Source organism: Filicampus tigris, chromosome 2 (genome assembly GCF_054856515.1).
Source record: "Filicampus tigris isolate MCC_2025a chromosome 2, RoL_Ftig_1.0, whole genome shotgun sequence".
NCBI lineage: Eukaryota > Metazoa > Chordata > Actinopteri > Syngnathiformes > Syngnathidae > Filicampus > Filicampus tigris.
In genome coordinates, this window is record NC_141218.1 from 14,078,807 (window position 1) to 14,103,558 (window position 24,752).

Sequence of the window (24,752 nt, forward strand, 5' to 3'; positions counted from 1 at the left end):
AACAGCAAATAAAGTCGTGCAACGGCACTCTTATAATAGATTTATTATCTTCTATAAAACAACCTATACTCATTATTTAATATGTATAAGACATGCAGGTGTCATCTTTGTACATTTTTAGGCTCTGGCTGTATTAGGATAGCTTAACGCCATTGACGTTTTATGAGTATTACGGTACAACTCAACGTGGACCAATAGGAAGTTGCTCGCTTGCCTTTGAAGTTAACACAATCAAAATAATGACAATCTTATTGTTCGCAATTAATCGTTTTTCTTAAGTCATTTATGTGGTTAAATTGTAAGGCAGGCTCGTTTATGAAACGCTCAACGCAGTTAGAATGTTACTCTGGAGTCAACACTCACGGTTGCTTTTCTTACCTTGCTTTTTGGCTTTAACCAATTTATAACGAAAATCATCCACCGCAACAATTTAACCAAGCATGATTATTGCAAGTTAATGTGGGTAAAATGTCAGCTAACACCATATGTGCTACTGCTAACACTGCAGCCAAGCTTGTTTTACCTTTTGGCTCAGACTTGGCTTATATGCTTAGCTGAGTAAGCCCTCCAGAGACCCAATTACCTGTTTGCAAAAGCATTTTTTCATCTGTCCCCTTCAAAAATGTAAAAAATGTCCATGGTTGTTTGTCTACATAAAATTAAGTATAGTAGAGTAGTTCTTTTGCAAACATGGCGATTAAATGAGAAATAGATCCAGCAAATGATGTCCAAAGTGTAGAAAGAGTAAGCAAAGACAAGGTAACCAAACAGCCTGTTTATTTAATGGAGCTAATGAAGTCATTCATCAACAACAACAAAAAAAAGTCTTGTAACCCACGGCAACATTTAATATATGCCTCCACATAATCCGAGTGCACAATATCAACAGAGTGAATGTGGACGATGCCGTCACTCCTAAGATGTCTATTGTCAGAATTGATTTTATGCGACTACTTGTACTGCAACACATGTAACATTGACACTAGTGTTATCTTATGGCATGAAGAACTTAATTCAGTAATCCATCTCCCACATCAAAAACTATCAGATTAGAAAGGCAGTAGTTCAGTGTTCTTTCTACAATTAGACACTAAAAGATTGAAGATTGCAGTATCTGAGTCTTAAATTGTCATGTCTATTTCTTTACACTGAGAAATTAAAAACAGTTTCATAAACATTCTGAATTATTTGTCAACTGCATCACAATTCAGAACTAAACATTGAGAGAAATAAAATAATTAGCATAACCAATAGATACAAAAAGATTAAAATTGCATGTATCCAAGGTGAAGAATGCGTCAAATGATGCAGATGTGGCAGTCCATGCCATCACTGCTAGTTGGGGATTTCTTGTCTTTCTCCAGGTAACATGAAAACATTTCAACAATTGATTCTGGCTGCTGCTGACATTCCAGTCCAACGTCCCTTCCCAAATAAGTGTAAACAGTTCCGCCGTTAAGACCACCTTAATTTAAAAATCGCAGATGGAAGGGGGAAAAAAAAAGTGGAAAAATAAAAAATGTGTGTGTGTGTATGTGTGTGTGTGGGCGGGGGGATTCTCTAATCCAAATCCTCTATTATTAGGACACGGAGGAGATTGGGTTTAGGGGAGAACCCATCTGAGTCAGGACCTTGTCCAGCCACTGCAGCGGCCCATGCAGGTGCACCTCGATCCAGCAGGGTGTGCTGGTGACATCCTGTCGGTGGTACTCTGCTCCCCAGCCCTGCATGGAACAAGGCGAGACAGAAGAATTACAGTCACACTGTGCCAAGATATTTATTTCAAGGGGGAAAAATACTTTAGGTCTGCACACAATTCACTAATCGTGGTTTATGTTTGTTCATTAGATTGCAGCTGCTTAACTCAAACTTGCAGTTTGGACGCAGAGTGTGTGAAGTGAACGTCTCCCACTCAGACTGCTTCTGGGTGGCAGTTTTAGGATTTTCAAAAGGCTCCAATAAAAGCCGAAAAAGTTGCAAGGTGTGTCTGGTAGTCTTTTCTAAATATATTGGCAAAGTCACTCTTTAAAAGGGGCCCTGCACAATATAGTCCACTAATATTGAGATAACGATAACTGCAATTAGAAATAGTAATTCAACAGAAACTCATTTTCTCCGGTGTCTAGGTTTCTAACAAATTTAAAAAAAAGAAAAAAAAGAAATAGTGGTAGCCCTCTATCCTCATTTTACAAGTACAACTGACAGCCCCAGAGCATGATGCTCCCCCCGCACATCACAGACCCCCACCCATGCTTGACAGTTGGTAGTGATTGATAGCCTTACTTTGACTTCTTGTGATTGTGGACAAACAGCTCAGTCTTTGTATTGTCTAACTATAAAAGGTGTGTCCTTAAGGAATTTGGCTTGTCCATGTGGACAGCTGCAATTTTCAGTCAAGTATGAAGGTGTCGATTTTCAAGCAGGGGATTCTGTCTTTGTAGGCAACCTCTCAGTCCGCACCAATGAATAAGTTGATTCACCGTGTACAGTAACACGTGTGTCTAGCAGCTTGCAGTTCATAGCAGACTCAAGGCCTGGTGGTTACCGAGTTGTTTCCGAACATCCTAAGCAATTTCCGTTTAACTGTTGGTGACAGTCTCCAGAGTTTGTCTAATTGGACAAGCATACATAACTTGCTTGCATTCAACTGGTTTAACTGATCTTCTGAAAATAAAGAATAAAAATAGAGGGAGGGTTATTAGGGAGCCCTGGGCCTGACTAATTCATCAACAAAACCGAATAATCGCCCTGCCTTTTAAAATCTTTTTTTTAATTAATATTGGTCTAATCAATGATTGGAGTCAAACAAATGATTTTTATGAAGTCAAAGAAAACTACAAACTGCAGTCTATTATAACCAACAAGAAGTCGACAGGGCTTTCATTTCAGAACATTCTAGAACCTTCTGCATCACTTATTAAAAGATTTAGGTCGATGTATGAATACACTTGACCATGTGCATATTACAAAATATCCTAAAGAAATTCAACGGTGCGCAACACATTCTCTTTTTAAACTCACCAAAGATGTATGATATATATTATATATTCATTCCACCCTGGAAATGAAACAGTTCAAATAATTAATGGCCCCAAATGAACCTGATATTCTTCTGATAAAATTCTACTTATTTAAAGTTTGTTTTCACATTAACTCTTTTAATCCACGAAACGTATATATACACACATCTTAAGAAACGTAGTCCCCGTCTACTCAAAAGCTTTTTCTTCGCTCCTGAAACGCTCTGTACCAAACCAACTCAAAAAGGAACAACTACTTAAGCAGAATAAAAATAAACATATACTCACAACACAATATTGCAGCATGTTAGAAAAATAATAAATATAAAATATGAAATCCCTAAATTAATATACAAAAATGAAAATATCAATTTGCAACTAAATCAAGTGTTACATTAACAATGACGAACTTCAAATTATTGTCTCGACTACATATGGTGTTTTTATTGATTTTTGTGAATATTTATGTGAAATAAATGTCTCCTATGATTCCCTAATCGTCACATTTTGAGCTGCGGTAAGAACTGATTTACCACTGCCAACTGAGAATGAGAAAAGGTGTTTACCACAGTATCCAGAATGAAAACAAGTTTTATTTGATATATGGTGATTTAAGCCACATGCGTCACCCTAGAATACAAGTATATCATTTGTGGAGGGTCCTTAACACAGACGGTAAGAGAGATACAGCGCCTAGCGCTGTTATTGTATATACGTTTGTAGTGACGACAAATTCAGCCGTAATCCTTTGACAGACCTTTCATACACATGCTACACGTGATACTCGCAAATGTATTCATAATGTGGACTACGAGCATGCAAGTGGACTGTTAAGAGAATATCGAACATGTGAGCTATGACGTTACATTGGATTTGCATCTGGGTGTCCAATCCTCTAGATAAAGATCATCTTCTAGAGCAAACTGCATACGTGCTGGTATGTTTCATATTGATACCAGTGGTAACATTAACACTCTTCAATACTGCGTGTTCAAGATTGGATAATTGTGTGGCAATCCTACCTTTACGAAGCTCATCCTGATGGTGCACATTTTGGTAAGCTCATAAACGGCCTCAAAGCCGTGGTTGACAGACTGAGCCAGAAGTTGGGCAAACTCCTGGTTGTTGAAGATCTTCAGGCTGCAGCCGCTTGGGATCTTGCAGACAGTGGTGGGATGGAAGCCGTGGTGATAGTTGCAGTTACGGCTCTGGACGAAAATGCTGGTGTCACTGAGGCACTCGGCATACACCTCGCCCCCTACGTAGTACAGGTGAACACCTGGTGGAAGAGAGGATTGACTTAGCATTTAATCAAAATAGACACGTTGACCACTGTTGGTCATACCTTTGCCAATGTGCCGCCGGGTGTTCTCAATCGTGGAGTTGCGATTGACATTGGACAACAGCCCGAGGCAGAAGCGGTTCTTGTTATTTGACGGATCAGTGAAGCCGTCCACAAGCACGCTGGTTGATGAAGCGTGGTAAGCCTCACCCACGCGGTTGTTGAGTTCGTAGTAGACGATAGAGCACCAGTGGCTCGGCTCCTCATACTCCACGGGCTGCACATCTAAAATAAAAACAGCCGAGTTACACACATGCCACAGATATTCATTGCATCTACATCCCTATCTTGTGAAACACTTTTGAACATCACACAGGAACGCCACATAAATATGGAGCTATTATACCACGATCATAGAAATCGTACATTTCACTTATCATTAAAATGTTGCGCTGAAAATGGTCCTCAGTACAAGATGGTTAAAGCCACAACAAGTTGACATCAACAACAACATTAATAATTAAAAATAAATCAATAAGCGTAGTGTTCCCCCATATAAAGGATTTGTGGATTCACGTTTCTTAATTTGTCTTCAGTTATTATCTAATAAACTCACCTTGCTCTTGGGTGTAAGTCATGTCTCTCCTTGTTTGTAACATTATTAAGTTTTATCATACAAGTTGAACTGTAGTTCCTTCAAAATAGAATTTCATCTTTAAGTTCATGAGCTGGAACTACTGTGTACAAAGCATCCGCTCACATATGTTAAAAAAAAAAAGCATGAAAACATTGTACAAATGAGGCTGACAATTCAAGAGTTTTAATGTCATTTTAATGAATAAAAAAAAAAACTGAACTGCCTTAAAAGCAACAGAATCACAATTTTGATGCTTGTCCGACCCCAGATCATCGACACTACATCTAGTACATCAATACTCCATTTTGTTTTTGTTCCAGGACAGACCTGTGTATTACTGTTAGGGTAGGTGCAACGGTTATGCTTTTGTTACTTTATCAGCTTTTGACAATGACCTTGTCTGTTACTTGGCCACAGCTGACAACTCCGCTCACTCTCTAGCCACTTCAATCACGGCTGCGCATTGTCCTTGTAATCCAGGTGTACAGAATTGTTGCGTGGCACAATTGTGTCAAGTTTGTATCAATTTTGGTTTGATTAATATCGAGTCCTACAGTGAATCAAACGAGCACAATTTTTCTTTCTTGGCCATCGGTATGCTATAATAATGTATCAGCAGGCCCAGGATACCGTTATGCTCACCTCCTCTGGCCATATTCTGTGGCCCAAGGCTGCTATTGGTTTCCATGGACTGGCTCTCCTGGCCCAGTTGCTCATCAGGAGGCATGTATGCTGGAGGTGGGGTGTCAGCTGGGACAAGTGAAGGAGAGCGAAATAGCGGTTAGTGAGGATGAGCCAGTTGCTACCGGTAAATGCTTAGTGTTGCGCGCGCGCACACACACACATCCAGCAAATCTGAACAATCATCACACTATCAGTCCCACAGAAAGGTGTCAGATTTCACAAGTCCCCGGACTGCCGAGCAGCCACATGCCAACTATTCCCGACAGAGATGCAATATGAGCCGTTTCAAACTGTACCGAGAGATGAACCAGCCACTTCAAGTTGTACTGAGAAAACGTGAATGACTACAAAATATAATACCGGGTAGACGTGAAAGAGTGCAAAATATAATACCGGGTAAATCTGAAAGACTGCAAAATGTAGACTTATACTAGTTCACAAATGGCCCCATTTAAGAACAAAATATTGTTTTAGTTCACAAACTATGCTTCAAGTTGGTGAACAGTATGGGAAAGAAACTAGAAGGACAGAGGGAGACCTACAGTATCCCTTTCAAGCACAGTGGTCACTACAGTGGACAGCTATTTAAAAGTTGCTTTCGCCTGTATAAATTAATGTTAAAAAAAATCTTTATATTCAAATCATAACATCAAATCATATTTCATGCATGAAAGGGGGATACGGCACCCTCATTCGCTATTTGCTGGCGATAGGGATCGGGCTATCTTATGAATAGTGGAAGTCCATCTATTCTTGACTATGTTTACATGCACCCAATAAACCTTTTTAAACCCAAATATTGTCAGTAATAATACAAATATGCCCTTATTCGTTTTTTTTTTATTCCGAATATCATGCCTGGGTTACTCCCTTTCCAACCCGAATATACATGCATATATACGGGTATCGGAATATCCCGAGTGCACGGGACACTCTGCGCATGCTAAACCACAATGAATCTTAGTCTTTGTCGTACAGGAAGTGCTGGTATGCGCGCTGTTTGGCGCACAACCCACCAGAAATACACGTTTAGTGATAAAACATGTCGAAAGGCTACAGTAAGTACGACACCACACTTTTAAAGCGACGAGGAAACCGTCTGCTTCGTTCATGCGGTCAGTGACGTGAATATAATGTGTTTTATTGACGGCGGCAAGTAACAAGCGGAGATGACGTATAATTGCGTCATGACGTCTGTGCCTCGCCATTTCAATGTGGTTATATAAATGTCCGGGGTAACTGTCCGCTCAAGCCATGTAAATGTTTTTTTTTTCCCCGAATGATTCAGAAATGTGAATTTTGACCTTAACCCGAATATTGACTGCATGTAAACATAGTCATTGACACCCATTATAAATGCACTGGAGCGGGGATAAAACACCAATAAGTGTAAATACACATACGAAAACAATATCCGTGAACAGTTGGATCTGCGAGTATGCGGTTGTGCACTGCAACTGTATATATTCTTTTTGTCGGACAGCTAGTGTATAGTACGTAAACGTGAATTGTATCGTTCTTTTTTCGGCACACATTTACCTGGGAGCTGGAATGGACTGGAGGGCCCCGAGCTGGCAGGAGAGTTGGGATAAGTACCACTGCTGGCTGGAGAAGGAGGATACGGAGAGTTTGGAGAGATGGGAAAAGAGCCTCCTCCTCCTCCTCCTCCTCCTCCTCCACCCCCACCCCCACCAGTGCCGCTGCCCCCAGTGTGCGACTGCTGGAAGGACTCGGGAAAGGTGGCGTTCAGGGGCATGTGTGGCTCGTTGTGGGTCAGGTTGCGGAACTGTACGAGCAAGCTGTGTTGTGGGTTGAACTCGCTGTGGCGCGGCACCAAGACTGGGGGGAGCACTGGTAGGCAAATCGAACAAAAAAGGGGAAGAAAATTTATTGTGATAGACAGGAGACATCATTTGGACGTTACACAATTAACTTTTTAACACAAACGTAAAGATAAAATTATAGGAAGCAGGGAAATCCACATCCTAATCTCATTGGTTTTATAACGACAAAGCTTTAATCTTAGACACATCTTTACTTGCACATCAATTCATTTTTATTGGTCTGTTTTTCTTAATTGTTGGTTAAGAGAACAAGAAGGGAAACGTGCCAAAATTTGGACTTGTCTTTTTGATCAGCACCCAAAATTGCACACCAAGTCAAGTTTGTTAAATATTATAATAGTTAATAGTGTAATAATAATAGTTCAATATATCTTGGCCATTGGAACAAATTTTGTGGAGTCTTGCAGGCATGGAAATTCATTTTCGGTTGATACTGTTTAGAATTTCTTTAAGTGCAAAATGCACACAGTGCTGCTGCTTTAGCATCTTTTGAATTCAAAATAAAACTTGTTTTTGCGCAGTGCAACAGTGAATTTTTTATTTAGCAATATCCTTATAAAACCAATAACCATGGTAATTTTGCTCACTATAATTGTGATATGAAATTTTTATTGCTGTTTAATCTGTAATTGTAAAGAGCTATTTATTTTAATATAGTAGAAGGTACAAGTGCATTGTTAGCATCAGCCCTTTATTGGGACCCTGTCTCGCCATGAAGAAGTACAATGGCAGTTTTGTATCTTTGGACTTTTTTTTTTTTTTTTAGAATCTCGTGTTCATACTTTGCTGAAATAATGTGATTTTCCCAACTGTGTAAAGAATGCAATTATGCAATCTCATTTTCCTTTACAGAGTGGTATGAACAATCATGGGGCTTCTCTATACAAGTCATGTCCGAATTACTGCAAGTTTTTGATTACAATTTTGAGGGTTGGAATGAGATCAGATGGTGTAATACATGAACAGTTGTGGACGCTAATTTGACTGAGATACCCTAGCAGAAATGCATGCAAAATATGAAATGCAAGTATTTCATTACTGATCTGAATGGCATTATGTGATTTATGGCTCTGGTATAGGTGAGAAAACAAACGCTCTTTGACTATTTAAGATAGTGTGTGTGCATTTCTGAGACAAATGAAAATGGATAAATTAGAATATTGATGAAATACTCCATATAGGGATCCTGATTGATGGCCTGAGCGAAATAATGCGCTATGCACTTAGTCTGAGATGTTCATACGATTCCAAAGACATTTTCTCATGCCACACCCTTGGAGAGTCTCTGAGGCACATCATCTAATAAGAGCTCGTCATATCGATTTTCTGTGCAATGGAGGGAGCGGCTGAGCAGGCCAGATCACTTCTTATCTTCTGTGCATTTGCAAGACAAGGGGAATGTGAATGTTTACAATTTGTCATGCTGCACGCATGGACACATACATTAGTGCAGGGTAGGAATCTTTTAATCCTTTCTAGAATTTCCGACGTGAAACAGGAACACAAAAGTGTGCTTACCAGGACTCTCCACTCGCTTGTAGTGATACGGGTTAATGCACACCTCTTTCTGTTTGGAGCCAAAGGGATACTCGCACACCTCCAGAGGCTTGAGCTCATGATGGGACTGCAGGTCTGGCCAGCGCCACACCCGACAGTATATTACATGCGGCAGGCCTTTGCGGTGGGACACCTGTAGCCGGCCGTCCAGTGATCTGGGAATGGTAACACATTTGCTGGGTTGTCCCGGGCAGCTCAGGGCTTTTTCCAGGTCCTCCATTGCCCCTTTCTTCTTCTTCAGCTTTTTCACAAGAGCGTCCACTGCCTTTTCTGCCCACTTCTCCTCCTCATCTCCTTGCTTCCAGCCAAGCAGGCGCTTGACTGCCGGACTCGTGAAGGAAAAAAGGCTGGACATGGAAGTCATGTTGGAAACGAGGGCAGGTCAACAGGGAGAACGTCTGCCGAGGGATCGAGACCTTTTCAAGGCCCTCGTTGCGTACTTCCGCTAAGTGTCGGTTGAGTGTGTGTTCAACTTATTCGGAGGGTGAGATGGGGAAGAGAGGAGGCTCGAGCCTTGTCTGACCAAGCACAGGAAGGAGGGGAGGGAGAGGAGTCAGCGAGCAGGACGCAGCTGCTGCTGCTCAGGAAGGCCCCTGCAGCAAGCTGTCCGGAGTCAGGTCACAAACCGCTGATGGAAGGAGGGAAGGGGTGTGGTCAGCCGGAGAGAAGTGCACGACTGCTGTCCGACAGGCAGGCTGAAGCAGCTCTCGGCACTCCCAGTCCGCATCTAGCGCTTTTAATCCATCCGTCTGGAAAACACACCGGAAACATTTATATTATGGAAATATTTCCTCAAATGAAATTACAACCAGACTGTCAATGGCCAATTTTAGCAGCTAACTTTAGCACTAACAGACTGAGCAAAACTTAAAAGACAATTGTGTTTGCAAAAGCTCGAAATCCAAACGTGAACATGTTGAATGGAGATATTAATAGTAGCATGCAGGCCTTCATCGCCTTTGAAAAACATCACTAGCCAAAATGGAATGATACAGAAAATTATTATTAAGTAGAGATATATCTTTGTTCATCTATCCATGCCAGCGATATGTAGTGCGAGGCAGACCAATTAAACGCTCTTCCACTTGATGGCAGACAGTACAATGACCTTGTGTAGCCACCTGTTGCCGTTTATACAACAGATTAGGTTGTGTTCAATAAACAGGCTCAAATAATCACACAAAGTAAATATTTGTGAGGAAATTGAGATGAGATCATTTTTTTATCATATATACTTTTTTTTTGGCATGCCATGAGATTGTTCTAATGGAAAATATGTGGCACTATGTGACAGCATTGACCTGTAAATGCCTTCCTATTCCCGGCCCGGCATCGCCAAAGGGTCAGTAATTGCACTTCATTTTCGTTTTGGGCCTGCTGCTATCAAATATTTGTTTCAAAGTGAGCATCCCCCTCCTCCACCTACTACGACGACGACTCACGTTTTACTGTGGTATCTGTGACTTTGAGTGTGTATGACTTTAAAAGCCAGGGTCCAGCCTGGTGAGTGATGTGGGCGCCAGCGAATGAGAGTGCAGTTAGCTGGCAGTCAAGTGACTAACCTGTTAACCAGTTTAGGCGTAAATTTTAGCAATCGGCAGCTCGTGTATGACTGTTTGTACTTCCTACATATTTGCTTGCTTACTTCTTGTTATATAAAGTAATTGAATGTGCACCGGCAGCAGTCTCTGTCTTTGACTACTTGCGATAGCGTAAAAACATCTACTAACTAGCCTTTGTAGGCTACCGGTATATTCATTAACTATCGTCGTAGACGCGCTGTTGTGGTACACATTGCACTTGGAATGAATGATAAAGTTTAGGACATTCTCTGTGTTTTACAGACTTTCGTCTTGGCTCACCACCATTGCACCAACTTGTTTCTACACAGAGTGGTGTGCGACTGCATTAACAGCCAATATGGAAAAATTGTCCCTGCAAAGATTCACGGCAGAGATCGTGCTTTGATTTTTAGTTGTTTTTGTCATTTGATTAATCGTTACGTTACACCCCTGCTGAAAAATTTTACTTAAAACAACTGTAAACACCTGTGCGGTCATTAAATGGTTTATAGTAAAGGCAGTTTTAGCCTGTATAGAATTAATTCACTTGATTACTTATCAAGTCAATGCATTTATATAAATACACTGACTTGATAAGCCCTTAATCACAAGAAAATCTCTTCTTCACATGCCCACAGTTGACAAATATTAACGACACCCCCTGAACTACTTTTTCTTATTTGCAGGGGGAAAATCAGTTATGAAATAACAATTTGGAAACTGGCCAGTATCTCATACAGACTGAGTTCGACTTTCAAGTTTTGACTTATGAGGTGATGATATATGATGCGGTACGAGAAAACAATCAAACGTGTAGCCTTCAGCTGCTGTCTGGGGGCTTGTGAAAGCTGTCCTGCAAGAAAAGGATGTAACCACCAAAAGCTGTTTCCTGCTTCAATCCCTACCTTACAGCACACAGCTGTCCAGCACTTACTTCCACGGTTCATTGTTCTACATTCACACACAAAAATGCTGGAACAGTTCCAATGGGGGCATGTAGGCATACACATGACATTACTGGCCCATAAAGTTGATTTTTCATGACATTCAATAAACTGTTCGAACATTCATTCAGTTGTACTCACGTCAATCCCATTGATGATTCATAGCTGGTTCATTCATTGTAGGTGAGCTATGACGTTACACATTTCAACATAGGTACATTTTCAAACTTCTGAGACATCCTGTGTGAGGATCGTTGCTACGGCCGGTCTTAACACAACTACAAGAAGTGATTTGCATCTGGATGTCCAACCGTCTAGATAAAGCTCATCTTCTGTTAACTGATAACACTTCTTTGCACGGATGTTTCTTTGTATTTGCGCCACCAAAGAGTGTGGCTCGAATTTAAACATTTACAATGCCTTCTTTTCATTTGATCAATAGCAGAAATTTCTCAGAATAGATGAGTAACTTGCTCCTTTCAGGGATATTACATTATGCTAGTTGAAGTTAACACCATGTGTAGCATACTAACATAGCATGTCCTTGCAGAATTGCAACCTTTTCTATCCACAAATGTGAAAACAAATTAATTCTGAAATTATGGCCCACGCGCATTAGTGGACGCCCTCAATTGTTCCATATTTACAAGTTTGGACGGAGACAGTATGGAAGAACGATTTAGTGTGTAGTGGAGGGCACCCCCACCCAGAGGAAGAGCGACTGGATTCAGAGAAACGCAGCTCGCCTCACACAAATCCCGAACAGCTGTGAACAGATCTTCCCAAAAGTCAACTCAACTTGAAAAAAAAAAACTCGTCGGGATTTGAATTCGCACAGACTCGGACGCCAACGATGACATAGAGCGAGAAGGCTCTTTGCTAACTGAGCTCTGATTACATTACAAAACTTACCAAGAAACTGGCTAAAAACGTACGACTCAAATTCCTCATAACATCGTCTCCGATTGCGATTATATCACGTTTTAAGTATACGGCAGCAGAGCACGAACGAATACGAAAACCCAAGCGTGCGAAGATTCATTGTCTTCCTCCGTTTCGTCAACTTTTTGAACTTCCCCAGCAAAGTTGAGCTATGCTAACCGTTAGCCTAGCCTAGCCATCCGAGCGAAAGTGGTGAGCTCGGCGTACCGTGCAACTCAATTTAAAGCTCCTTTAACATCATACCCTCATGCACGTTAAACATACCCAGGTCTCATACCTTTACAAAAGTGCGTTTCATCTACTTCGTAGAGGTATCCGTGTGTAACGTCCAATTTTTAGAAGGAATGATTGTCTGCACTTATCCGTCTTTCTCCCGTCAGTCTCCCATGCCCTCCAGATCCTCAAGACAAGTTGCATGAAGGAGAGAAGAGGCGGGGTACATATCCCTCCGCCGTGCCGGCGAACTAGTCCCTGCGTTGACATTACATCTGAATTACTCAGAGCCACATAATTACTAACGTGTTTGATGATGTTTACAATATAAACTGTGCAAATTATCTTTCATTCATAACGCGTCAGTTTCCTTAAATTCACATTATAAAATTAAATACAGAGAATGTTCGATGAATTGCTTAAACGTTTCAACTAATATGTTACATTTGCCTAATATGGCGCAATATCGTAAAATATATCAATCGTAATAGAATGATCGAAATATTCCTGGAAAGCCGTTAGAAAGCATCGCCAATGGTTCCGCATTACAAGGTTTGAATTCTTCCGCAGGTCGTGCTGCGGCTCTGGGACGCCTCATAAGTTGCTGGCTCCACTCTGTCTGGGGCTCTGTGGTTTGTTGTATATTGTTGTCCTTTGTTCCAAGCGCCAGTGGCGACCGTGCTGTTAATTGCATTTTAATTAATCAGACCAAGAGTGGCCACATGCGTGTGCATGTCGGCCAGCAAAGCGCTCGCCTCGGGTACACAGCGTTTGGAAGTATGGATTCTCCTTAAATAGTCCACAAATGATATCTACATATTACAGTGGCCATAATCGGACAGTGAAACATGACTTTCAGACGTAGCAGCCAATTGCGATGAATGGTGTTTTGATTGTTGAAAGCGCATTTCAGTTGTTTTATTAACCTTCCCAATAGGTTCATCGTGTGGTCCAGCTGGGTACTTACTAGGATGAAAAATCAATTTGGCAACTGTACTTATTTGCAGGTGTGCATCCCATATTAACAAAAAATGGGGAAATCCTTTAATGTAACAACAATAAAACAAAGTCCAGCAATATCCAGCTTTAATTGAGCAAGCCCATGCATTCTCAGACAGTTCCACATGACATTCCTCAGTGTTTGTCACTTCAGGCCCAGTTTGTAAATAAGTTACAGTGATTGTGACTTCAAAACAATCATAAAACGTGTTAGCTTCCCTTAAAAAGGGCACACCCGTACATAAAACATGATGAATTATGTTCAACCTGCACACCATCGTGTGTAAAAGCTGCATTCTCCAGCAGTAGAAGCTTCAAACACTCCGCCAACATTCAAAAGTCACATTGTGAAGTGCAAAGAGAACAACTACTTAGGATGACAAATGAAACAACCGGTGTCATGCTGTGGCATACATATCAAATGAATGACTAGAAAATTGAAGGAAGCATGATGGATGCATGATTTGGAGAGCAGCTTTGATCAACACATCTCAGTTTGAGCTGTGGTCTTTGGTCCTGTTCAGCCTAAAATATTGCTTTCAGTGTCTGCAGTGTATAACAGCCACGGCCCAACTTGTACATTTGGAGTAATGCAAACAAAACAAAAATCTGGATTTATTTGATCTTTTACTTAGGCGGTTAACTGTCAGGAATATGAGATAATTTGTGTTTGCTTTCTATTCAAATCATAATCCCTGCCCAACATTTTCTACCCACAATTTAAAGTGGAAGTCAACCCCCAAATTTTCTTTACAAGAATAACAAGACTGTTCTATGCCGGCGCACTAGTCAAACCATGACATTCTGATTAATAGTGCGTTTGTGGAATATGAGTTAAGCAGCAAAATCCAACTGTTTTTAGCCATCTCAGGGGGCGGCCATTTTGTCACTTCTGTCGACTGAAAATGACATCACAGTTGGATGCTCGAGCTCAGGTAATGACCAATCACGGCTCAGTTGTTTTCTGTGACAAAATGGCCACACCCGAGGTGGCTAAGATCAGGTGGATTTTGCCGCTTAACTCATATTCCACAAATGTACTATTAATCAGAATGTGATGTCTAGAGTAGTGAAGGCACATAGAACATATTATTCCAAAAATTTTGTTTTGGGTTGACTTCCCATTTAAAGCTAATCTAGAACACACTAAATTCAAATGTATTCAAATGTCATAAAGGTGGCTATATACATGTTGCATACGGGGAGATTGTCAAAAACAGTTGGTTTTATGTTGCATTTAATCAGCAACTCTTTCCTGTCATGCAATTAGTTAGAAGATGGGGGGGAGTAGACCTGAAAAAAGTGAGATTTTATGACTGGACAATGTCATAATGCTTTTGTGGCTCCTGTCTCTAGCAGCTGAGACATTACAAAGCAAATAATGTGATTTGATTTGCAAAAAAGTGATCTTTTTTTCCCATTGTACTTCAATAACCAAGTGCTTTATGTGTTTACTTTCGATTCTGCACAGCATTTCTATTTTGTTTATCGCAGGTTGCTGGCCCTCCCAAAAAGCTATCTTTCTCCTGATTGGTTTAACTTCTTATGAGTAGCCTGCTCGAGGGGATCATTTCCGTATAATGGGCACCATATAATTTGTTTCATAGGTTTATATTGTTGTAATTGTTCTAAGGGTATGCTCACGTTTAATGTTGAAATTCTTCACTATAGCGTGGGGGAAAAGGGTGCCAGTAATACAGCGATGCTCAGTTGTAAGGATCCTTGCTTATAGTTTGGCAAGTTTGATTATATGGGCAGTGTGAACTGGTAGTAAGATCTTTCCTCAAATGGTAAATGATTGCAATTGTTCAGCTACATTACAGAAGATGATCAGCAATGAAGGCACTAAAAAAGGAATGTCTGTTTGAGCATCAGTTTCATCATATTCCACAATATGACGAGTAAGGTATTACATTTATTTTCATGTGATGAGGGGGGAAGCTGGTGAGCTCGTGTATATGTGAGGAGGTGGAAAAAGTCCCATATTGTGCTGGACACTATCTGTCCTGACCATCCAACTTGAGGCCGTAGTCCGAGGCGTCCTCCGAGGGAGTGTCCAGAACAGGATTAACAAACCCCTCAAATTCAGGGTCTGCATTGTCCTCCAAGTGGGTACTCACAAAATCATTCTCCCACTCCAGTGCGTTTGAGTCCTCAGAGGTCGAGGTCGGGCCGCTGTGCGCTTGCTTGCCGCCGGGTCTCAAAGCTGCTCGCAGGATATCCTCTTCTGTCCGAGATCTCTCCCAGGCTGGAAGCGCTCGGTTGAATCCTAAGAGGCAAAGATGGATGCGGGATTTATTTTCACTTCTCTCTGCCTTTGAGTCACTATGGGATTGATTCCTAAGACCGAAATGAAAAAGCTACAGGGATGAATCCCATTCTCTTTTTCCAGCTTCCAGAGTGAACTTGTTCTATTAAATTTCAAATATAACCCTCACATTTAAAGTCAGGGTGAGAACAACAATTATGTCCATATAAAAATACATATTTTGGATGGGTCCATTATTTACCCAAATGAATGTCAAGAACCGTGCGACATGGTTTCAAATGTATCATCTGGAAACAAGTAAGCTCAGCTCCCCAAACTAAGCAACAGAATTGTACTCTCACCCTCCTCATCCTCCCACTCTAGATCCAGTGAAGTGGCGTCATCATTGGTGGAGCGTGTCTTGGTGGTGAAATCCCAGCTGCACTCGGTGTTAGGCGTCACCACATTTGTGTCGGATGGAAGTCCTAGCAACGCGGAGATTATAAGCATTACAGAATCGATGCTTTGTTATGTATGGTTAATGAAATCATAGTTCCTTATTAGCGCGGATGTTATGTACTTTCAATTCAATTAGCTAAGACTGGGTGGTTGGGTTCACTCACTATTGCTTCTGAAAGCCTCTGACTGGGCTTTGACATTCTGGAGGGAGGGGTCGAAACCATCCCCGGCTTGCCTGAAACAGGTCAGGATGACAATCATAAAAACATTCCCTCACAGCTTTGGAATGAAAATACACAAAACTGGGGTACGGATATGAAAGGGTTGCGTGTACAGTACTCAATATTTTACCGACTGTAAACGGACATTCAACCAAAAGTTTGACAACCATGAAAATTAAAAAAAAAAAAAAAAAAAAAAAAAAAAAAATTATTATATATATATATATATATATATATATATATATATATATATATATATATATATATATATATAGATTGTTATTTTGTTTAAAATGTTTAAACGTAATGGTAGAATCTCTGTCAAAATGTTCTCAACTCCTGTTTTCATGCCAATGTTGTATTGAGCGGATTAATGCTGTATCATAGTGGAGATTTGTGCTAGCTGGCAGTGCCCCCCATTTTGTGTCAGTTACCTCAATGTCCATCCAGCCATCCGTTTGCTATACTGCTGAACCTGTTCAGAGTCGTGGAGAGCTGGAGTGTAGCCCAGCTGACTTCGGACCAAAGTCTGTACTGGTTGCCAGTGACTCGCAAGGCACATATTGACAAAGGCTGTCCGCTCTCATATTCACACCATCACTGAATAGGAACTAATCCTACACTGCCTGACACCAAAGTCAGGCGAGTGTCAATCAATGTTCAATCATACGAATGGAACCGGGTGAAAACATTCTAACCACTTCGTCATCACTCTGCTCTTGACAACATGATTTCTGAATCTTCCTTTACATTCATTGCTAAGTGATAAAGATGAAAAAGGATGTGTCTCTTCCAAGAAAGAAAAGTTTACAGGAAAAAAAAAAAATCCCCAAAAACCACTGACTCAAGCTACAAAATCATCCAGTTGTCCAATGAGGGGACGTGACTCACTTTGTCGGCTGAGGATCGCTGCCGCACCCATCTGCTTTCCCCCTCGTCCTCTGGGCCAAGAGCTGCAGAATAACAGCCCACGCGAGTGGTTAAGATTGTCAGATATATTCAAATATTGTATACAATGATACATTATGTCATTCATTCGCTTAAGCCATCATTGCAGGACTACGCAAGCAAATGAAGTCTAAACAGAAGAGCAGTGGAATGAGGCATTCATTGCGTTTCAGTAGGAGTGATCTCTCTTTTCGGACTAAATTATAGTACTTCCATACATTTGAAAATAATGAAATAAGAATAAATGAAATGTTGAAAAAAAAAAAAGGACAAAAATTCACATTGTCCCATTTTGTGTGAGTTCCATATTTATATATATTTATATGTACTGAAGGCCACCAGACAAATGAGGACCGGCACAATAGAATCTTGACAAATATCCATGAAGACGAAAAGCAGCCACAGTGGGGGCTTGCAAGCCTGTCAGTAAAGCAAAGCGGTACAGTCAACTAGCAGAAGGGAGGAGCGCTCAATGTCGCCTCACCTCCTTCACTTTTCGTTCACGTGCCAACCTGGCGGCCTCCCGCTGGGCAGCAATTCTAGCCTCCTCTTCTAGCCTCAACCTCTCCTCTTGTGCCTCTAACTGAGTGACATAACAAAATGAAGCAAAACACAACAGAAAATTACCAAAGAGAAAAAAATAAATCAATGCAGCAAATGATAAGATAAGCAAAAGTAGGTCTCAAAGGTGAAACAATAATAAAAGTGGGCCGGCAGGAAATTAAGAGACCATGAGAAAGAAAATTACCTCGGCTTGTAGCTTCTGGTCTATCAGGACCTGCTTATTAGAGATGTCAGCATACCGATGCTCCCGAAGGTTCTTCAGCTCATCATCACTGATGGGCCTGAGATGACAGCAACAAAAAGAAGATGCTTAAAATTTTACATTTGCATTTGGAATACAGAATTTGAGCAAATATTCTACCTTGGGCAAGGCTGAGATCTTTCCTCCTGCCAAAAAAGATAAACATAATTTCATCAAGAATTCATGACTGCACTATTGAGCTATTGGAACACAAAAAAAAAATGAAAGCATTAATACGTAGTGGGATCTCTGCATTTGAACGCCCCTGAAGTTGTACGATCATGAGCTCACCCACAATGGACAATCGCACTTACCTCATCACTTTCCACAAGATTTTCAAACTGCAAAATGAACACAAATCCAGCAATTAGATAAATAACGTACAGTAAAGACAAAAAGTGAGTCAAAGTGTAAATTGTACCTCTATGGTATAATGCTCCCCGGTGGTGCTGCTGCGAAAGTACTTGGACCTGTTAGGACACACACATCATTAGCAATGAAAAATGACAAACACCGCAAAAGAATTACTAATCTCAGACAGTTGTTTGAGAAAAATGTAAGAAAGCTTTGCTCCTTTGGTAGTCTGACAAAAAGGAGACGAATTACAAGAGGAATAATTGGTGATCTCGCTATTACAAATGAGGTTTATTTGCTTTATATTTCAAACGTGCTAAAGTGGCTTACTGCACTCCAATGTAGCAATTTTGAGTTTAACTCATTCACTGCCATTGACGAATTTACTTGTATTTTCACAGTCCAGCCATTCAATCCCAGGAACGTATTTGTATATTTCTTTATTTTTTTCTAACGTTAGGGTAAATGAGGGCCTGAAAATGTCTGGCAGTGAATGAGTTAAGAAGATGCAATACCATTTGCTGACCATGGAGAAGAATTACATTTAATTTAAAAATTGGGGAAAAGGTAATTTACCTATCGCGGGTGGAGGGGATGGATCTCCCACTATAAATGGGACTTCGTATTCTTATTTTACAAACTATGCCCATATGTATTGTGATGTGTTGATGTACTGAATTTGTCTCAAGCCCAAAATCCAAAAGAACAAAACTGTCTTCCTGTATCAGTGCATTGCATTATGGAATAAATATATTTGCTATTCGAGTGCGCATCGTCGTTGACAACTGTTCAAGATGCATTGTTGATACGCTGAGGGCACTCTAGGAGTTGGAGTGCACGATTCCTGGTATCCTGGTGACGTAGCGGTCTGCTCATGACGTCAGCCAAAAAGCTAGCGCTTAAATAAAACTTGAGCAGTCACACAGGTAGAATAACACTAAACCCCCGTGGACTCGATCAATAACCACTGTTACAAGACTCCAATGAGCTCGAGTCATCCAGCGTAGTTATTGAATGTGGTGTCAAAAGTAATGGTCACAAGGGTGGGGTTTTGTCCTCAACAGACATAGCCAGCAGGTTCACAACCCACAGACATTGAGTGTGAGGGGGATCATTTTCAGAATGTTTTATTTTCAACAATTGAGAGTCTCAAAAGGAACACACGAGCATCACATGCCGGCTCGTTCATTTTAGGTTAACGTTAGCAAGAAGCAAGTTCCCCATTTGAAACGATGCTGTCAAGCTAATTAGCTCCTAGCCAAGCTCATGCCACTTACTTACCCCCCTCCTCTTTGGATCCTGTTAGCCTCTCTTCTGAAGAGTCCTACGCAGAAGGCCCAACAGTTACCCATGGCATTTTCAAATATTACAAAGACGGAGCCCCCTCGCGTGTACTTGGCACCAAAACAGGATCTTGCATCTCCAGCACCACACACCAGTGTTTTTTTTTTAAGCGAGCTGGAGATGCAGCACTTCCTCATCCTTCTTCCTTTTTCGGTGACAGCACCGCGATTCTCATTACCGCCACCTACCGTGTTGTTTGGAGTTACGTCTTGGTTGTTGTCACTTGCTGCCACATTATGTGCACTTGTACAATAAAGCGATTTGCAGATCTCATCTGCGCATTCGTGAGTCAATCAGGTAAGAAAAAAAGTAATCATAAATGGATACCAAACAAATGAGCGTTCATTTAACCTTAGTATGACTGAACAAAAGTGTATGCCAACCTGTAGGTCTCTTTATATCAAGAGAGTGCATTCTATGGGTTACAATTGGAAGGCTGCTTCATTATTTGCTAACAAGAATTTACATTTTGGAAAAAAAATGTGTAATGAACTAACACACAGGCCATGAACCGGAAGACTTTATTATAAAATACATTCTTTTAGACTAAAGTACATATACTGTATATATGAAAAGAATATAATGCCATTAACATATGACTCACACATGTACTTTGGTCCATAAAGGTATACAGGTAGTTGATATTTTCGGCGGCGACAGCAGCAGCGAGCATGAACAAGGGGAATGGACCGCAACAACAAACCCTGCTCAATTTTGGATTTTGGAGTTGAACTTGTTGGATTTTTCGACTGCTTGTTTTTGGTTTTGAAAGCGGATTTGGGAGCGGAAGTTGTTGCGATGGGTCACTAATACTCAAAACAAACTTTTATAATAATGCCCTATACCTTTTGTAATTAATCCGACACAATCCCTCTCAAAGATACCTCGTGTATATTATTTCTTATTTTGCTTAAATTTTACTTATTGTTGCACTACTGTTATACATGTAAATTACATGATTATTGCACTATTTTGGAGCCAAAACGCTGAGGTTTCAGAAGAGTTTATCCACTTATTGTCACCGATACCAGGTAGGCAATAAAGTTCTACTGGATTAACTCTGTATTAGTCTTTTTTTCCTGTTTCACAAAGGTTTTTAAGTCTGACCAAGCCATGATAACAATGGTTTTACACCCAAGTGAGTATGCAGTTCTTTAGAATTACAAGAAAAAAATGCATATATATATATATATATATATATATATATATATTTGCATTTCTTTTCAAAATATATATATATATATATATATATATATATATATATATATATATATATATATATATATTTTTTTTTTTTTTATCTTTTTCTTTTCGAAAGTCTGGTACAGTAACGGCATCGGCCGATACCGCAGAGCTGGGTATTGGAATCGGTATCGGGGACAAAAAAATGGCATCGGAACAACACTAATGTTAATATCTGGGAGGCCGCTAAGCAACCACTTCCAAAAATGGGCAGGCTTGCATCTGATCGCTGTAGTGCCTGCACTCTTCCAAGTGGTGGACACCAAGAAAAACAAGTGAAGTGTGAAAAGGCCTAAATGAATAATTTGGCAATTTAAAACCAAAGCTGACTTCAAAATATTGGACACCAATACTGAACCGGCTTTTAATATTCTTAATTTGGATCAACACTAGAATTCTGGATTCACATTTGCATCTCAAGTATCCGTTTGTTATTGATGCCGCATGCTCTCTCTCTTTACTGATAAACTGTTAAAAACATTTTCAGACGCTTCGCACTACGACGCATATGCTTAGCCTACAGTGCTACGAAATATGGTGAAAGCCAGCCCACGTGAAAGTGATATTTTTCCACCTACGAAGAACAAATACTTCTCTGAAATAAGACTTGGGCAAAATTGCTGGTGGTTTTGGTTCTAATAAGATTGCAGATGGCCGCGAAAGGGGACAACACAACAATTGAAATCTTTTCAATCGTCTTCCTGAGCACTCTGAGGCAGCTATGGTTAGTACAACCACTCACACACCGTGACCACTTTCACTACATTACAATCATTATGTGAAAATTCAATCTCTAGTTTCTAGTGATGGGACAGAGGGGAGCTCCAGCAAGCCATGAAATGTACGGTCCCTGCGCTCCAGGTGAAATATCATAATCCTAGAAGGTTCAGATCCTTTCCTCCTTACCGTATCGATCAGTGCACGTGCTCTGTGTGAGAGAATCACGTTCCCCTCGAGTATTGCATCTCTCTCACCGTCGTTCAGGACTACAGGCAAAAGGTCATCCAACAATTGATTAGTAACTTCTGCACTGACTCCCTTCGCAAATTCAGCTCTCACTCTCAGAAGCTCGCCATCTGGAGGAACAGAAAACGTAACTTCAAATGTTCCCTCATTACTCTTGTGTTTGTACAAAAGTTAAAACTATGGGACTCAACTTCCAACAACAATCACTCATTAATGTGTCCTCAACATTGTAGCCCAAAGCCGTGATCTGTCTGTCATATTTAATATTTTTAAAACATTTGTGTGTATACAACACTTATTGGGAAAACCCACCAAAGAACATGATTTCATACAAAAGTATGGCTTTCTTCTCATCATTCAGCATTTTTCCCTCCTCGATGTGACTCTTACACTTGTGTTGAACAAAACAATTACCGTATTTTCCGGACTATAAGCCGCAACCTTTTTCCTAGATTTTGAGCCTTGGGGTTTATGGTCCGGTGCGGCTATTCTGTGGATTTTTCTTCCACCGCTTGGGGCGCTCTAACCGGAATGACAGTACGATTAAATACAATACATTTCCCATTGACTGGATGTGACCGCAGGTGGATGAGTTCAACAGGAGAGGGCGCCATGCACTAGGTTATTGTATTAGGTGCTGTAACGCTTTCATTTTATGTTTTCCTAGAGGCCCCTGAAGTGCACATGAATGCGATTGGCTGATGTTGTCTGTTCTGTTGCTTCGATGTGAAATGCTATTGTTGATTTAGCACGTCGTGTGTTAGATTGGCTGACTTTATTAACATAAAACAAGACAGGTGCACATGTAGAATGTAGTAGAACAATAGATGGTGGAGTCTGGTGGACATTAGCTGACAAACTGGAGCGGCAGCCGGCAGTGAAATGACGATAAGTACTGTTTATTTTCTCTTGGTTCTCTTCTGTTTTAATCAGCAACGTTGCTGCAGTGTTAAAAGGCACTATTAGGAAAGAATGTGCTCAGGTACACACATGTACATTTACAGTTCATAATCGTTCTGTAAATGCAGTAAATATAAAAGTTTTCAACATAGATAGGTGCGGCTTATATAAAGATGTGTCTTATTTAAGTTTTTTTCCAAAATGTTCTAAAAATACAGTGGGTGCGGCTTTCATAACGGTGCGGCTTATAGCCCGGAAAATACGGTAGCTTTGATGATTAAAGAAATTAGTAGGTTGTCTTTAACACTCTTTCTTGTTTCCGCACTTAGAGGGAAGTCAACCCATACATATTTTTTTCAAGAATATGTTCTATACATGCCCACTAGTCTAAACACGGCATTCTGATTAATATTGCATTTGTGGAATATGAGAAATCCACCTGTTTTTAGCTAGCGCAGAGGGCGGCCATTTTGTCACTTCTGTCGACTGAAAATGACATCACAACTGCTCAGGGCTCAGGTAACGACCAATCATGGCTGATCTGTTTTCTGAAGCTGAGCTGTGATTGGTCGTTACCTGAGCCCTAGGCAGTTGTGATGTCATTTTCAGTCGACAGACGTGACAAAATGGCCGCCCCCTGAGATGGCTAAAAACGGGTGGATTTTGCGGTTTAACTCATATTCCACCAACGCAACATTTATCAGAATGCCACGTTTCAACTAGTGGGCCTTCATGGAACATTTCCTTGAAAAAAATGAGTTTGGGTTGACTACCAGTTTAAACAATTTAATTTTGATGAATATTTTCAGTAAAATCAATGCAAAAAAAGTAAAACAAAAAGATTCCCACCATATGTCACCAATCTAGGCACAGAGGCTGCAGCAATTGAGTAGTCAACTGAAATGAAAAAAAAAAGAAAAGATGATTGACCACCTTAATAATGTGTTGGTAATGTAGACAGACAAACACGCTTTATATCTAAAAAGCTCAGCACGCACATTGTCGAATTACACAGCTCCACACTGTTCCAGCTGCATTTTCAAGTTTGAGAGTGAATATATCCCGAGGTTGTTGGATGAACACCTCAAAGAAATTAGGGTCCCTACTTTGATATTTGAACTTGAAATCCTGTGAAAGACATACAAAAGAATTCCGATTAAAAAAACAGCAACCGTTCCCCAATGCAAGTTACCGGTAGTTATTTACTTAATTTATCCAGGCAGCACTGATTCTCATTTGCAGTGACAACCTGGCAGTTACGTTATGACATAATACATTACATCACAGCACATGGTGAATAAAAGCTTCTAAACAGGCTAAAAGAGGTGCAGCGATCATGCACAGTAGCTCTCACAAACCTTTTAAATGTGGAGTGACCAAATGTACATCATCCCCTACTGTTATTGTTGCTGAAATTATGTCAACATCAAGAGTGATGTGCTTGAAGTTAAAAACACATTTTTTTTAAAACTTTAACTTGTTGTTATTTATACATTTTTGGGGAAGGGGCAGTATCCTTAGCATTATAAATACAATGAATGAATAAATAAATTTAAAAATAGTGGAATAACCCAATTATTT

General features: G+C 40.4%; 3 protein-coding genes across 7 annotated transcripts in view; all 3 read right to left on the reverse strand.

Moving 5' to 3' along the window:
- Positions 1–760: 760 nt before the first annotated feature.
- On the reverse strand, positions 761–13,356 carry smad5 (SMAD family member 5). The gene is made up of 8 exons (XM_086022385.1): positions 13,235–13,356; positions 12,750–12,943; positions 8,986–9,773; positions 7,163–7,474; positions 5,582–5,689; positions 4,366–4,587; positions 4,043–4,299; positions 761–1,724 (listed from the first exon to the last, which is right to left on the reverse strand). Exons 3-8 carry the CDS (start codon positions 9,386–9,388, stop codon positions 1,581–1,583), a joined length of 1,446 nt encoding a protein of 481 aa, XP_085878511.1. The 5' UTR covers positions 9,389–9,773; positions 12,750–12,943; positions 13,235–13,356; the 3' UTR covers positions 761–1,580.
- Positions 13,357–13,754: 398 nt separating this feature from the next.
- ap1ar (adaptor related protein complex 1 associated regulatory protein) lies at positions 13,755–20,414 on the reverse strand. 2 transcript variants are annotated; one of them, XM_086013790.1, is made up of 10 exons: positions 20,001–20,414; positions 18,787–18,835; positions 18,680–18,706; positions 18,486–18,511; positions 18,309–18,405; positions 18,045–18,143; positions 17,504–17,565; positions 16,556–16,626; positions 16,295–16,417; positions 13,755–15,953 (listed from the first exon to the last, which is right to left on the reverse strand). In XM_086013790.1, exons 1-10 carry the CDS (start codon positions 20,198–20,200, stop codon positions 15,682–15,684), a joined length of 1,026 nt encoding a protein of 341 aa, XP_085869916.1. In that variant the 5' UTR covers positions 20,201–20,414; the 3' UTR covers positions 13,755–15,681. The 2 variants fall into 2 exon arrangements, with proteins under 2 accessions (XP_085869916.1, XP_085869925.1); XM_086013799.1 differs by lacking the exon at positions 18,045–18,143.
- A 153-nt stretch (positions 20,415–20,567) lies between these two features.
- Positions 20,568–24,752, reverse strand: part of LOC147151500 (uncharacterized) — a 37,209-nt gene continuing 33,024 nt past the window's right edge. For all 4 annotated transcript variants that reach the window (XM_086013766.1, XM_086013756.1, XM_086013745.1 and 1 more), the window contains 3 exons: positions 24,170–24,299; positions 24,021–24,068; positions 20,568–22,381 (listed from right to left, as the gene is read on the reverse strand). In XM_086013766.1, coding sequence (XP_085869892.1) covers positions 22,092–22,381; positions 24,021–24,068; positions 24,170–24,299 — 468 coding nt within the window. In that variant the 3' untranslated portion in view covers positions 20,568–22,091. The remainder of the gene's footprint in view (positions 22,382–24,020; positions 24,069–24,169; positions 24,300–24,752) is intronic.